The sequence below is a fragment of the Carettochelys insculpta genome, chromosome 3 (assembly GCF_033958435.1).
Source record: "Carettochelys insculpta isolate YL-2023 chromosome 3, ASM3395843v1, whole genome shotgun sequence".
Classification (NCBI taxonomy): domain Eukaryota; kingdom Metazoa; phylum Chordata; order Testudines; family Carettochelyidae; genus Carettochelys; species Carettochelys insculpta.
The window spans coordinates 51147803-51160197 of record NC_134139.1 but is presented as its reverse complement, the minus strand read 5'-3'; the positions used below and the strand labels follow the sequence as shown (position 1 = coordinate 51160197).

Sequence of the window (12395 nt, the reverse complement as noted above, 5' to 3'; positions counted from 1 at the left end):
GCTCTTGTTGCTCATATCTAGCCTGAGTCTCCCTTTTGCACTCCCCCCACTCCATCACATGCTGCTGCTGCTGTTGTTGCTGCTGCTGTGGGGTGTCCCACCCCCTCCTCCTGGGGGCCCCTCGAGGTTCCGCTCCCCCCTGGCCCGGGGATGGGGCATGGCACTGTCGTGCGGGGTGTGGGGGGGGGCAGGGGCTGATGCACTGCTGTGAGGGACATGGCCCTGCTGTCCTTGGGGCCATGGCCATGTGGGCAGGTCGGGGGCCCTGGACACATATCTATTACCCCCCGCCCCTCAAGCCCAGGGGTGTACACCAGAGGGGGGTACATACCTGTCGGTCCGCTCCCACGGTCCGGAGATCCCCGAGGGGCGGAGGCCCGGCTGCTGCTCCGGGATGGCAGGAGGAGGATCTGCAGCCCGGATTCTGCGGAAGAGGAGCCCCCCCCACACCTCCTGCCGCGATGGCCCAGGGGTGGGCTCTGGGGGGGGCCCCCGGGGTGCGGGGCTTACCTCCGGGGTGGACTCCGGCTGCAGGGCCTGCTGGGGCTCGTCGGCCGAAGTATCAAGGGTGGCCGGAGGGGAGGAGGTGTGCTGGGGGCCCAGGATGTCCCTGAGCTCCCTGTAAAAGGGGCAAGTGACGGGGGCGGCCCCAGATCGGCCAGCCACATCCCGGGCCCGGGCATGACCCTGCCGCAGCTCCTTCACCTTACTCCTGATGTGATCAGGAGTGCGGGCAGGGTGACCCCGGGCAGCCAGGCCGTCGGCCAGCCGAGCGAACGCATCTGCGTTCCGCCTCTTGCTCCCCATTACCTGGAGCACCTCCTCCTCGCTCCAGAGCCCCAGCAGGTCCCGCAGCTCGGCCTCCGTCCAGGAGGGGCCCCGCTGCCGCTTGCCAGCCTGGCTGCCCGCCTGGCTGGGCTGGCTGCCCTGGCTCCCCTTGGGGGGGTCCCCTGAGGGCGCTGGGGGGGCTGCCGGGCGGCCATTGATGGTCCTGTGGCTGCTGAGGGACGTGCAGGCTGGCCGCGTGTCTGGGCTGCTGCCTGCACGTTCCCTCAGCTTCCTGCACAGGAAGGGAGGGGGAGGGGACCTTTAAGGGGCCGCTCCACGTGGCCACCATTGAGCTGAGGGGCTGGAGAGAGCGTCTCTCAACCCCTCAGCTGATGGCCGCCATGGAGGACCCCGCAATTTCGAAGTTGCGGGACGCACAATGAGTACACGGTCCCTACTTCGACGCTGAACGTCGAAGTAGGGCGCTATCCCCATCTCCTGATGAGGATAGTGACTTCGACGTCTCACCGCCTAATGTCGAAGTTAACTTTGAAATAGCGCCCGACGCGTGTAGCCATGACGGGCGCTATTTTGAAGCTGGTGCCGCTACTTGGAAGTAGCGTGCACGTGTAGACACGGCTCTAGTGGCCTGTCTCCCAGTTTTGTTCTCCCACTCCGCACTCCCAAGTCCCAGGACATTTTGCAGCCCTGCCTTCTGGCTGAGAGGCGGCTGATGCTAGCAAAGTAACTGCTGGGGTGTGGGTAATGCAAGTTGGAGCATGCCAAGCAGCCACTGGATTTCTCTGCGCTTCGCCTCTCCACCCTATAATAATTGTAACTGGGCTGGTCTTGGACCTCTTCCAAAGCACTGTGAGTGCGGACTGCTCCCTCGCAGGGAATGTGACATCACGGCTGCCCTGATTCTCTGTCATGTGCAAGCCTCAGAGTGCAGTTCCCTGCTGCTGACTGGAGATGGTCTGTTGTAGTTACATTAACCAGCCAAAAGGAAGACATGCTGCCACCTGTTACCTTTGCTGGTTTAGTAATGCAAGTTGCGTAGTACAGGCTGAACCACTCTAATCTGGCACTCTCTTTCCCAGCAAACATCTGTTATCTGGCATGATTTTAGTTAGCTGGATGACCACTTACCATGGGTGTGGCACCGCAGCACTTCATTAATAATCTCCCGACTCCCTACTTACCATGCTCCCTTCGAAGTTGGGAGCTAGTGTAGACACAGCCCTTTTGTTTTCCAAGTCTTCAGCCTACCATAGGATCCTTGAACAAGGGATGTCTCTATTGCCATCCAGGAGGGAGTCTGATAGCAGTTTCTCCCTCTCCTGCAGCAGGTTGGAAGACAGCCGGAGTGCTGACCTATGAACTGCTGCAGCATTTGCACTGGCCCACTATACCTCCATGTGCACGGGAGTCAGTTCTACTCAGACCTTCAGCCAGACTGATTGAATAAAACTTCTTTTCTCACAACACCAAGTCTTGTTGCACTAACACTGAGGTCTCACTTGACTCCAACAAAAGATGTCACTGCTTTTCTTTTTTGAATTTATTACACTTTTTTGCAGGGAGATGGTTAACAGTCCATAACAATGATGGGCAACCATTATATTCAACCCAGCGTCCCCCACAAAATAGTCGGTGAGCAAGCACTTCATAAGACATCAGCATATATGAATAGTTTTCTCACTTCATGCGGGGAAAGTAGCATCCTGGGCAACTCCCATCCTACAAAGAATTATTGCATCTCAGAGGAAGAAGGCTTGATGTGTTAAGAAACGTTTGTTTCCTTCCAAGGCATGGCCAACAAGCAACTGACACCGTCAGGTACAGTAAGCATTGTAGTGTCCTCTATGATCATGATGACTGGGTGGAGAATCATTGGCCCACACCTGAGCCTCTATTTTTAAATGGGCAAGTTTGATATGTTAGATATAAAAAGTTGCTCTTCCCCTGCTCTCCCACCACCCCCATCACAGTGGCAGGAGATGGAAGTTCCCCAGGTGTATCTGATTTACAGAGCTGTTGATTTTAATTCCCTGTCTGTCTCTCTCTCCTGCTGGTGTTTCTTGGGTCTTCTTGACATCAAAACACCAACAAGTACAGAACCTGCCAGGACTCCAGCCCCTGCTGCCAGAATCACAGCCCAGTAAGGCACTGATGATGGGTCACCCTCTCCCGTTACTGGAGCTGTATTTTGAAATCCACTGTTTCTGGAGGTGAAAATAAATGGATTCTCCTACAAAGGAAGGAAAGAGGGTTTTACTATCCACAGAATACTTCTGAGCAGCATTCAGCCTATATATAATTCACTCCTATTGAGACAGAAGAGGCCTTATGTTTTAGCAATATTGACTAGCTCTTCATTCTGACTGTGCTGAAAGCTTCTCTACCCCAATGGATTTATGCACTGTGACCTTATTCCCTCCCACTCCTGAGTGTTAGTCAGACCACTGCAACCTTGGTATTGTTTTTGAACTGGTCTATTGCAGACAACCACATGCAAAAACAAACAAACAAACAAACAAACAAAAAAAACCTGGTTGAAATGAGGGGGGGAATTATGCATTTTTTTCACTAAATCCCAATGAGCAGACCTCCCTGAAAACCTGGCTTTGCCAAAAAACCTGGACATTTGTTTCCTATTTAAAACCCACCAAAGAATGTAATCATCAGTATCCCTGAATTATATTGCTGGCAAGAAGAAAACGGAAAACAAAAGGGGCCCCATGGAGGTGGATATAATGTGGTGTTTACTTACTGAGGTTGGACACTTGAGTTTTGCTCTGTTTTGGGTGAAGTTATTGTAGCTCTGCTTTTGACTAACTGGCTCCAGCTGAAGGAGAGAAAAAGGACAGCTGAGCTGAGTGATGTTTTCCTCCAACACTCTCCTGGTTTGGATGGGTTACACTATTCTAGCAAATCAACATGTGCCTTTGCACCTGCCAGGGGTTCTGGAATATGATGGGGCTCAGGACAATTTTTCAGCCAGTGTGCAAGCCCATGAGCAAAGGAATTGAGAACTGCTGTCCTATCTGTGGGACAAACTGCCGCAGGAACTGAGAGGCATCACACGCCTCATGACTTCTGCTCCAAGGGGAAGGAAGTTGCCTTCTCTGCCATAAACTCAGAATGCTTGGCCAAAACAAAACACTTCACTGCACACATCTTCCCCAGGGCATAGGATAAGAATGAATGAATCACAGATGGCAGAGGTTAGTTATCTCATTTAATGCACTACTGAAAGGTGCTCAAATATCAATGCGGTAGCGGTGGTATAGAACAGAGCAATCACTGCAGTCCTCATTCGAACAGTGACTTCATTGGAAATTTTATTCAAGGAATGACTGCAGGCTTTGGGCAACAAAGATAGGAAGAACTGTCCCTTGTAGCAGTCTCTGGAGAGGATACACACTAGCGAAGGGTGCGTGTGCCATTCTTTTCGACCACGTTGACCATTACCACTGTGTCTGCCATCCTCAAGAGAGAGAGGCTGGGGAGAAAGTGCCACTTACATGCTAGAGGGGCATAATATCATGACAACTCAAGATGAGACAAGGATAGGGATTGCAGTAATAAGATTCCTGTATGTTAAAACTAGGAATGCTTCTCGGCTCTATGGCTTTGGGCAAAAGCAAACAGACACTGAAGGCATTACGGGAGAGGTGAGCCAAGAAACACGTGAGGTGCAGGCACTGGTGCCTTATGTGTTAATAGTAAAAATAATGAAGGAGAAGGCTGGGTGGAGGGAGGGAACCTTCAGAGATGATGTGAAGTGAGACAATGAATTCAAAGATTTTCTGAGTGCCATCGAATTCTTTTGCTGGGAGAAGGTCAGCATCGCACAAGAGTCAAAGCCCTCTGGCTTGCAGTGTGATGGGGTTCTGGGGTCCCCCAAGCTCTGCACCCTGTCCGCAGGCAGGAGAGTCTCTCACTCAGCAGGAAAACAGCAGGTTTATTAGCCAACAGGACACAGCATTATACAGAGGAGTCAGTACAGCAGGCAGAGACAGCCAGTTCAATCCATGTTGGGGAGAGGAGGCCCCGAGGGGCCCCCAGAACTGGGGCCTTGCCCCCTCCTTTGTCTCTCTCTCTCTCCCAGCCCCGACTAACTGCTTCCAACTCCCAGTTCCAATTCAAACCCCTCAGGCTCCACCTCCTCCTTTGTCTGCAGTACAAAGGTGTTACCTGGTCATTAAGGTTACCCTCAGCAGGAGCCCCACACCCTCTGTGAGCCACTCACACACACACAGGTATCCCCCACTCCATCACATCTCTCCCCCCTTTCAGACCGAACTGAGCAGGGTCACTCAACTGGTGACCTGGGGAAGTTCGGGGCTCTCCCCTCGTGACAGGGCATCGGCTGTACCCTCAGTGCTCCCCTTGATGTGCACCACCTCCACATTATAGTCCTGCTGGGGGAGGCTCCAACTCAGGAGCTTGGTATTGGCCCTTTTCATGTGATGCAGCCGGGCAAGTCCCTTTAGTTCCCTTGGGTTGGTTGGTCTCGCTGCTTCGGTCCCGGTCCGTCAGCCACGTTCTCAAGTCGGGCAGGCAGAGCCCATACAGATGCTGCAGCACCAACAGATCAAACAGGTCTTTTGTGGTCTGGGTCCTGCCCCATCTGACCACCAGTCCATACAGCTGCTCCAGCCAATGTCTGGAATTCAGTTACAGTCCAGTAACGGAAGGTACAAATGCTTCCATCCTTGGCATTTAGCCAGACCACCACAATGGCTGTGTGCCTCAGTTTCCCCTTCCATGCCACACAATAGGTTTGGAATGTTCCTCCTTATGTGAGAGGTTGCAAGACTAGTTACAGGGAACAATGATGACATTTCAGAGTTACAGACTCCTTTAGCATACAATTTATGCTTCTACATCAATGTCATCATGTCACATGGCTCTTTTTAAACATTCAGTGCATGGTACAATTCTACAGCTTTTGGTAGCAGCACCCCTTGGTTACAGCAGTCAGCGTGAGTAACAGAACAAACCCATTGCAACTGTACATTTACGTTGCTCTTTGGTAGACCACAACTTTTGTGTAACCTCCTTGAGAATCTGGTATTTTGGGGATAAATGGCTGAGGCCTTTTTTAGCACCATCAAGTTTTAATCTTCTCTCTTGCCCCCTGGGGTGGAAATTTGATCTCTTTGGCTGTGCCCTCTCTTCTAACAAGAGCTGGACCATTGATGATCTCAGGGAGATGGCCCCCCCCACCAGTCTGGAAATTTGCAAACCAAACTGCTTTCTGAGAGTTGTTTTGTGAGTCCCAGACGCAGAATCCACATGAAGGAATTCCTGTTTATCCCTTACTGGCCCACCAGGCCCAAAGCTCCTTCATCCTTCCACCTCCAACTACTGCCTCCCCATGGAATCAGAAGTCGAATCCAGTATGAGAATATAAGTGTTTCCACCATCTGGAGATGGGGAATTGCTGGCGCTCTCCTGCATCCTACAGAGATTGGCTGTGCAGCTGTTTTACTTGGTTCTCACAGGGCTGCTCACGTTCCCTGATAGTTTTTACTTTACTTGCACCAGCTTCCAATTCCTGAGAAACTTTTACACTGCCTGCTTTGGACCCTTCCAGAGCACAGCCAGTGGTTTCACACTCAGGCAGGTCCTGGCCATCAGGAGCTGAAACAAACTTCTCCCCAGGCAAAGGGCTGCTCTGGTGCTTACAGACATGCACCTTTCCTGTTCACTCTCCTTCACCTCACTCCCATTTTCTGCAGTCCCCACAGACGGGTCAGGAAAAGTTTCAGGGAAATTCTCTTCCTTAAGAGCTTCCCCAAACAATAACTTACCCCTGTCCGGCTCCACAGGGGCACTGCTCCCTTGAGCCACAACCAGCTCCTGGGTTTCACCTAAACCCAGGATCACTTCTGGCCCATCAGGCAGATTCCCACGTAATCCCCCTTCAGGCAGACAGCCAGTACCACCGGACAGACGGTTAGGGTCCCTTTCCTCCCTTCTGCTACCAGCTCCTTTATCTTCATCAGTTAGCGTAACTCCATTGCCTGTCTGTTCTTGTGTCCTGGCGAGAGGATGACTCTGGTAGGACAGAGTCCTCTCACCCCCTCCCAGTAACACCTCAGCATCAGGCAAAGAACAAGTACCAGAATCGTCTGGTCTCTGGGATTCCCTGATGATACTAACTGGATTAGACCACGTAAAGCATCATCCCCCCTGAGAGACACAGAGGCAGGCCCACTTCCCATCTGGGCTTCAGCTGCCCTCAGATCCAGCTCTGGGATCTTGGCTCCATCTCGAGCCCCCACAGGCTCAGGCAAAGGATTCACTTCCCCAGAAGCAGAAGCACTTTTCTTGCACCAAGGACCAGTGTCCTTATTAGGGACACCACTGCCCATCCCAGAGCCATTCCCTCTGCTCCAGCCCCCATGGCTGGATTCAGAGACACACCTGGAATGCTCTTTTCTGGTGGATCCTTCTCCAGCCACCCCAGGCTGGGGAATCTTCCTCAGACAATGGGCTAGTTTCCTCATTGGCATCTTTTCCAAACGCAGGCTCTGCTCTCTCCCCAGGCTGCTGCTGCTGTTCAACACAGACAGACAATGGGAGACACTCTCTCCTTTGTCCCAGCCCCGCGGCTGGTCTCCACACACACACAGAAGGTGAAGCAGCTTCTCTCACAGACAACTTGCCATTCCCAGTGGATCAGCTGCTTTCCTGCACAGACACACAGGCACCTTCCTCGGCCCAGGCCTGGAAAACTCTTCGCAGGTCTGTCTTGGCCACTAGTAGATGATGGGTTGGAATCGCTCCTTCCCTCCTTGAGCTGCGGCAGGCCACTCGGTTCAGAGCTCCAGGCAGTCCAGGGTTCCCTGCCCCAATCCGGGCTCACCTCTGCAGGATTCTCCCCAGCCCTCAGCTCCGCCACTGCACATCCACGCTGCCTTGTCCAGCTTCCTCAATCTCGATTCGGCTTCCAGGTGCTGCCACTTCACAGCGGAGTTGCTGAGCATGGCTGCAGGCTCTCAGGCTGATGCCCTCTGCACCCCACGATTCCTGGAAGAATCCCTTCAGTGTGCCAGGCTTCTTGCGGGTCACAAGCTGCCCGGGGTTAGGCTGTAGGCCCCTCCGCCCTCTGGGACCGACTCCAACAGACTCCCAGCGGAACCCCTTCTTCAGTGCGACACCCGCTCTCAGGGACCATGAGCACACTGTCTTGGGAAGAACTCATTCAGCGTCAGCCTCCTCAGGGGTCACTTGTTCCTGGGGGTTGGGCTCTCGGCCCCTCCACCTTCTGGGACCGACTCCAACAGATTCCCAGGAGTAACCCCTCCTCGGGTGTGACACCCCCTCTCGAGGACCACGACCGCAGTTGCTTGGGTTCGGCCGCAGGCCCCTCCGCCTTGGGGAACTGCACCTCACTGCCCTTCAGCACACCTGGGTCTCGCAGGCCCCACTTCTTCCGGGGCCCCGGTCACTTACTGCTGGATGCTCCATCCTCGGGGTGCAGAACATCCCACTTCTGACACCAGTGTGATGGGGTTCTGGGGTCCCCCAAGCTCTGCACCCTGTCCGCAGGCAGGAGAGTCTCTCACTCAGCAGGAAAACAGCAGGTTTATTAGCCAACAGGACACAGCATTATACAGAGGAGTCAGTACAGCAGGCAGAGACAGCCAGTTCAATCCATGTTGGGGAGAGGAGGCCCCGAGGGGCCCCCAGAACTGGGGCCTTGCCCCCTCCTTTGTCTCTCTCTCTCTCCCAGCCCCGACTAACTGCTTCCAACTCCCAGTTCCAATTCAAACCCCTCAGGCTCCACCTCCTCCTTTGTCTGCAGTACAAAGGTGTTACCTGGTCATTAAGGTTACCCTCAGCAGGAGCCCCACACCCTCTGTGAGCCACTCACACACACACAGGTATCCCCCACTCCATCACACTTGCCTACTAGAGTGAGCATAGGTTATTTTGGCTGTATCTTAGGGGAGCTCCCTGTAAGCCACATGATTTGTGTTGTCTGTGGTCCCCCGGCTATTTGTATGGCTGTCTCTTTCTGTGCCAGGCTGGGAAGGAATCTGCTAAGGGCTGATCGTATGTGTATATCTGCAGCAAGCAGATCTGTACCCCACTTGTCAGTTGGTATAAAATGGGAACTCCAGCCCGCTGGGGTGGGGCGTGATTGTGCCCCCAAATTCCAACCTGCGTTACAGGTGTGCTCTGGGAAGGAGCGGCACAATTCCCACCGAGTTCCATGGCTCCTACCTCACCCTGCAACGGAGGACCAGTTCCTTGTACATTTCCCCTGCAATCACAGGGACTGGGGCTGTGGTTAGTCCCTGTACAGAGAACACAAGGCAGAAGGAGCTCCTTGTGCCTGTCAGGCCGGCCCCACCCTGCCTACCCACACTGATGGCTAGACACAATCTGGCCCTTTATATGCATTGAGAACTCCTCTCATCTGGCCAGCAGCTTGCAGTGTGCTGAGCTGGCTCAGGGAACAGGATAGAACTTGCTGAGGAAAGCGGAATAGAAAAACAATAACACTCTTACAAGAGCCACACAGCCTCTCACTACACAGACATGGACCAGAGAGCTGGGAATGAGTGGCAGAGGGTTTGCAAGGACAAGCAGCAGCATGTAATACCAAAAGCCTAGATCCTCAGCTGGCACAAATCAGCAAAGCTCTCCCAACACCAGGTGGAACTGATCACAGTAGCTGAGGATCTAGCCCCCAGGTTGGTATTTTGAAGGGATAAGACCTCCTTGTACCCCCTACCCTCATGGAAGGGTTTGTTTGTTTGTGTTAGAGTTAAGTAGCAAAATGAGAAACCCTGGCAGTGTGGAGTAATGGGCAACCATGTCTGGGTCATGCACAAGGGGCAGTGGGAACTTACGAATGCCCCTAAGAAGGGGCTTTCCATGTGGCAGCAAACATCCACACTCAACTTAGTATGTTCAATTCTAAGGAATCCTGCCCGGCTACTTATTATGTGACCAAAGCTAACTTCATTTTATTGAAAAGGAATAGCTACATTCATTCCTGATTTATTCTGGCTTCTGCTTGTACAAACCAGGGCACAGGACCCCGGCAGGCATAGAGTCTTCTCTGGGGAATGTTGTGGTGACATGAAGCGTCCACAGCTTTCTCTCCATGCCAGAACCCGTAGGAAACAGCTAAGAATGTGCTGATCCAGCACATTCCTGCTGCAGCATCTGCTGGCAGAATTCCAAACCTACCATTCTCCTGGCAGGTAAAAAAATAAAGCTGCTCCCCACTCTGTGCTTCTCCAAAAGATGAGTGCCCCTGTGGTGCAGGGAAGTGAAATTTGAGCCTCCCCAAAAGAAGCTGTAGTGACCAGCAGGGTAGTAGCAGCATCTAGGGGTATGATCTCTGCAACATATGGTGGAACGTGTCAATAATAATACAGAAAGCAGGACTCAGGCTGCTGGGGAGCTTCAGAGATTTTGTTCAAATTCATTGGAAAGCCTATTCTCTGAAAGAAAGGAATACCTGTTAAAGACAGACAGAATCTTAGCAGATTTGCAGAGCTAAATGTTTACCTATGTCCATTTAATGAGCCCTGCTTGCCCAAGTGGGGAGGCGTTCTCCTTCATGGCTATTGATAGGTCTGTTTTCTTCTGGAATAGTGAAGAAAGATCACTTGCTAGAAAGAGGTAACTTTACCCAGGCACCAAGCACCGCAGGCCCAGATACGTAGAAGAGGGGCCCGGCCATTAATGAAGTTAAACACTTCCCTTCTTAGTGATCTATCCAATTATACTTGGAATATCTGAGCATCTTCTCACATGCACCTTTTGGGTTCCTCAGTATATATTTGGATCTGTTTTATGACCTCTTACCATATTATTCCAGAGAGCTATGGCCATCTCAGCATGGCCTCTCTCAGTGAAGTGAAAGCAATCCATGGAAAAGAAACTCAGGTCTGGGTTCCCATTCTGCAATGCAAACCAAGTAGTAATTACCTCCAGCGTCATGGGCTCCTTTCTACCTGGTAAACAAGTTTGCTATTTCAGCCTCATTGGGCTGCTTTCCTCCTTCTGCTGTGGCAAAACCACATCTTAAGTTTACCTCCTGGGGCACATACACACTGTTGTTCCATATAAAGCAGCATCTATGGTTTCAACCAATCAAGAGGCAGTCCTTGTTTGCTTAACATCCATAGATTTGAAAACCAGAAAGGCCACGACAACTGACCCCAGAGGTTCCTCAAACTTGAGACCCATCATATCACATCTAAAAAAACCAAAAATACTTGGCAAACTAACTTCATAATTCTAACCACTGTGGTGATAATACATTCTTATTTTGATACTATACACTAAGCAGCATCTCATCGCTGCCCATGTACTGCATCCCAAGAACCAAAGATCTAGTGTGACCTCCTGAATAATGCAACCCAGGGAATTTCATTCAATAATTTCTGTACCAAACCCAGGAACTTGTGATTGAACTAACTATCAAGGATCTCCTCAGGAAACCAATTACTGCAGTATCAGCCAAATCCTGAACCTCATTCAGTTTTGAAAGATTGTGGTTATTTATTGTTGTTTGCTGCTTGGCTTCAAGATCTAAAACATTTTAGGCAAATTTAGGCTGATTTTCAAGTGAATGCCCAAGGCTGTGTGTTGATATAGTTGAAGTACAAAAGTTTTGTGGGGCAACCTCACCCTGCCATTGCCAATGTGGTACCTATGCTTTGGACTTTAGGTGTCAATATCACACCTTTCAGCAGCACCCAAATTCACTTCTTAAAATGTTCTGGAGTTCTATGGGGATAGAGCAAAAGGGTAGATACTATGCAAAACTGGTTGGTTTTGGCTGAGTTTCACGCTGAGTTTTTGCATTCCTAACGCTGCATGCAAGATGCAAAGGGTAGGGAATGGGAGGATATCTGGTCTTTGACATTGTAAGGAGGTTTCAATCAGTACATTCTGAGCTCACATATTTACTGAAGTCACTTAAGGTCTCCTGCAGATTCATAAGCAATACACGCTTTCTGACTTTCTTTTTTTATTATTATTATTATTATTATTATTTGCACTGCCCATAATAGGCTAGAGTCTGTGCAAACATAAAAAAGACACGGTCCCTGCCCCACAGATGTCATAGTCCAAAATAAATAGTAATGGTGGCCTCAAAAAGGGCAGGTAATAAAACAGGACTCACACTGTCTCGTGGGAGGATAGTATTTCGGAGAAATGGCTGCACCACAACAGTAAAATCCTCACGCTGTGCATAGCGACCGCTGTTGGCCATCAGCATGCTTTTGATCTGTGTGGGATTGCAAGTTGCTCAGCAAAAAGTCCATTTACAAGATTTATCTCCCCCCACCAAACTAGAGTTATAAAGCATGAGCCTTTCACCTCTCTGGACTATTAGTATAAATCCAGCCTCGATAGCACAGAAGGATAGAGAAAAATGGAAAAAAAAATCCCTATTGAATGTGTGGGGAGATTTCCACAGGAGGAGTGTGTGAACAGATTAAAAGTGCATAGATAAATGATTCTAGAGTGGATAAAAAGAAATGTTATACACGTATAAACAAACACAGTGCATTAATTACCTGGTGCAACTCAGTGCCAGAAGACATCAACGAGGTCTAAAGCTTAGGATTCTGAAAAAG

General features: G+C 50.9%; 1 protein-coding gene across 1 annotated transcript in view; it reads right to left on the bottom strand.

The window, feature by feature from the left end:
• Positions 1–2333: 2333 nt before the first annotated feature.
• Positions 2334–12395, bottom strand: part of PLB1 (phospholipase B1) — a 130953-nt gene continuing 120891 nt past the window's right edge. Inside the window, exons 54-57 of the mRNA XM_074988405.1 lie at positions 11939–12043; positions 10612–10707; positions 3542–3616; positions 2334–3019 (exon numbers count right to left, since the gene is read on the bottom strand). Of these exons, the coding sequence (XP_074844506.1) occupies positions 2795–3019; positions 3542–3616; positions 10612–10707; positions 11939–12043 (501 nt within the window). The 3' untranslated portion in view covers positions 2334–2794. The remainder of the gene's footprint in view (positions 3020–3541; positions 3617–10611; positions 10708–11938; positions 12044–12395) is intronic.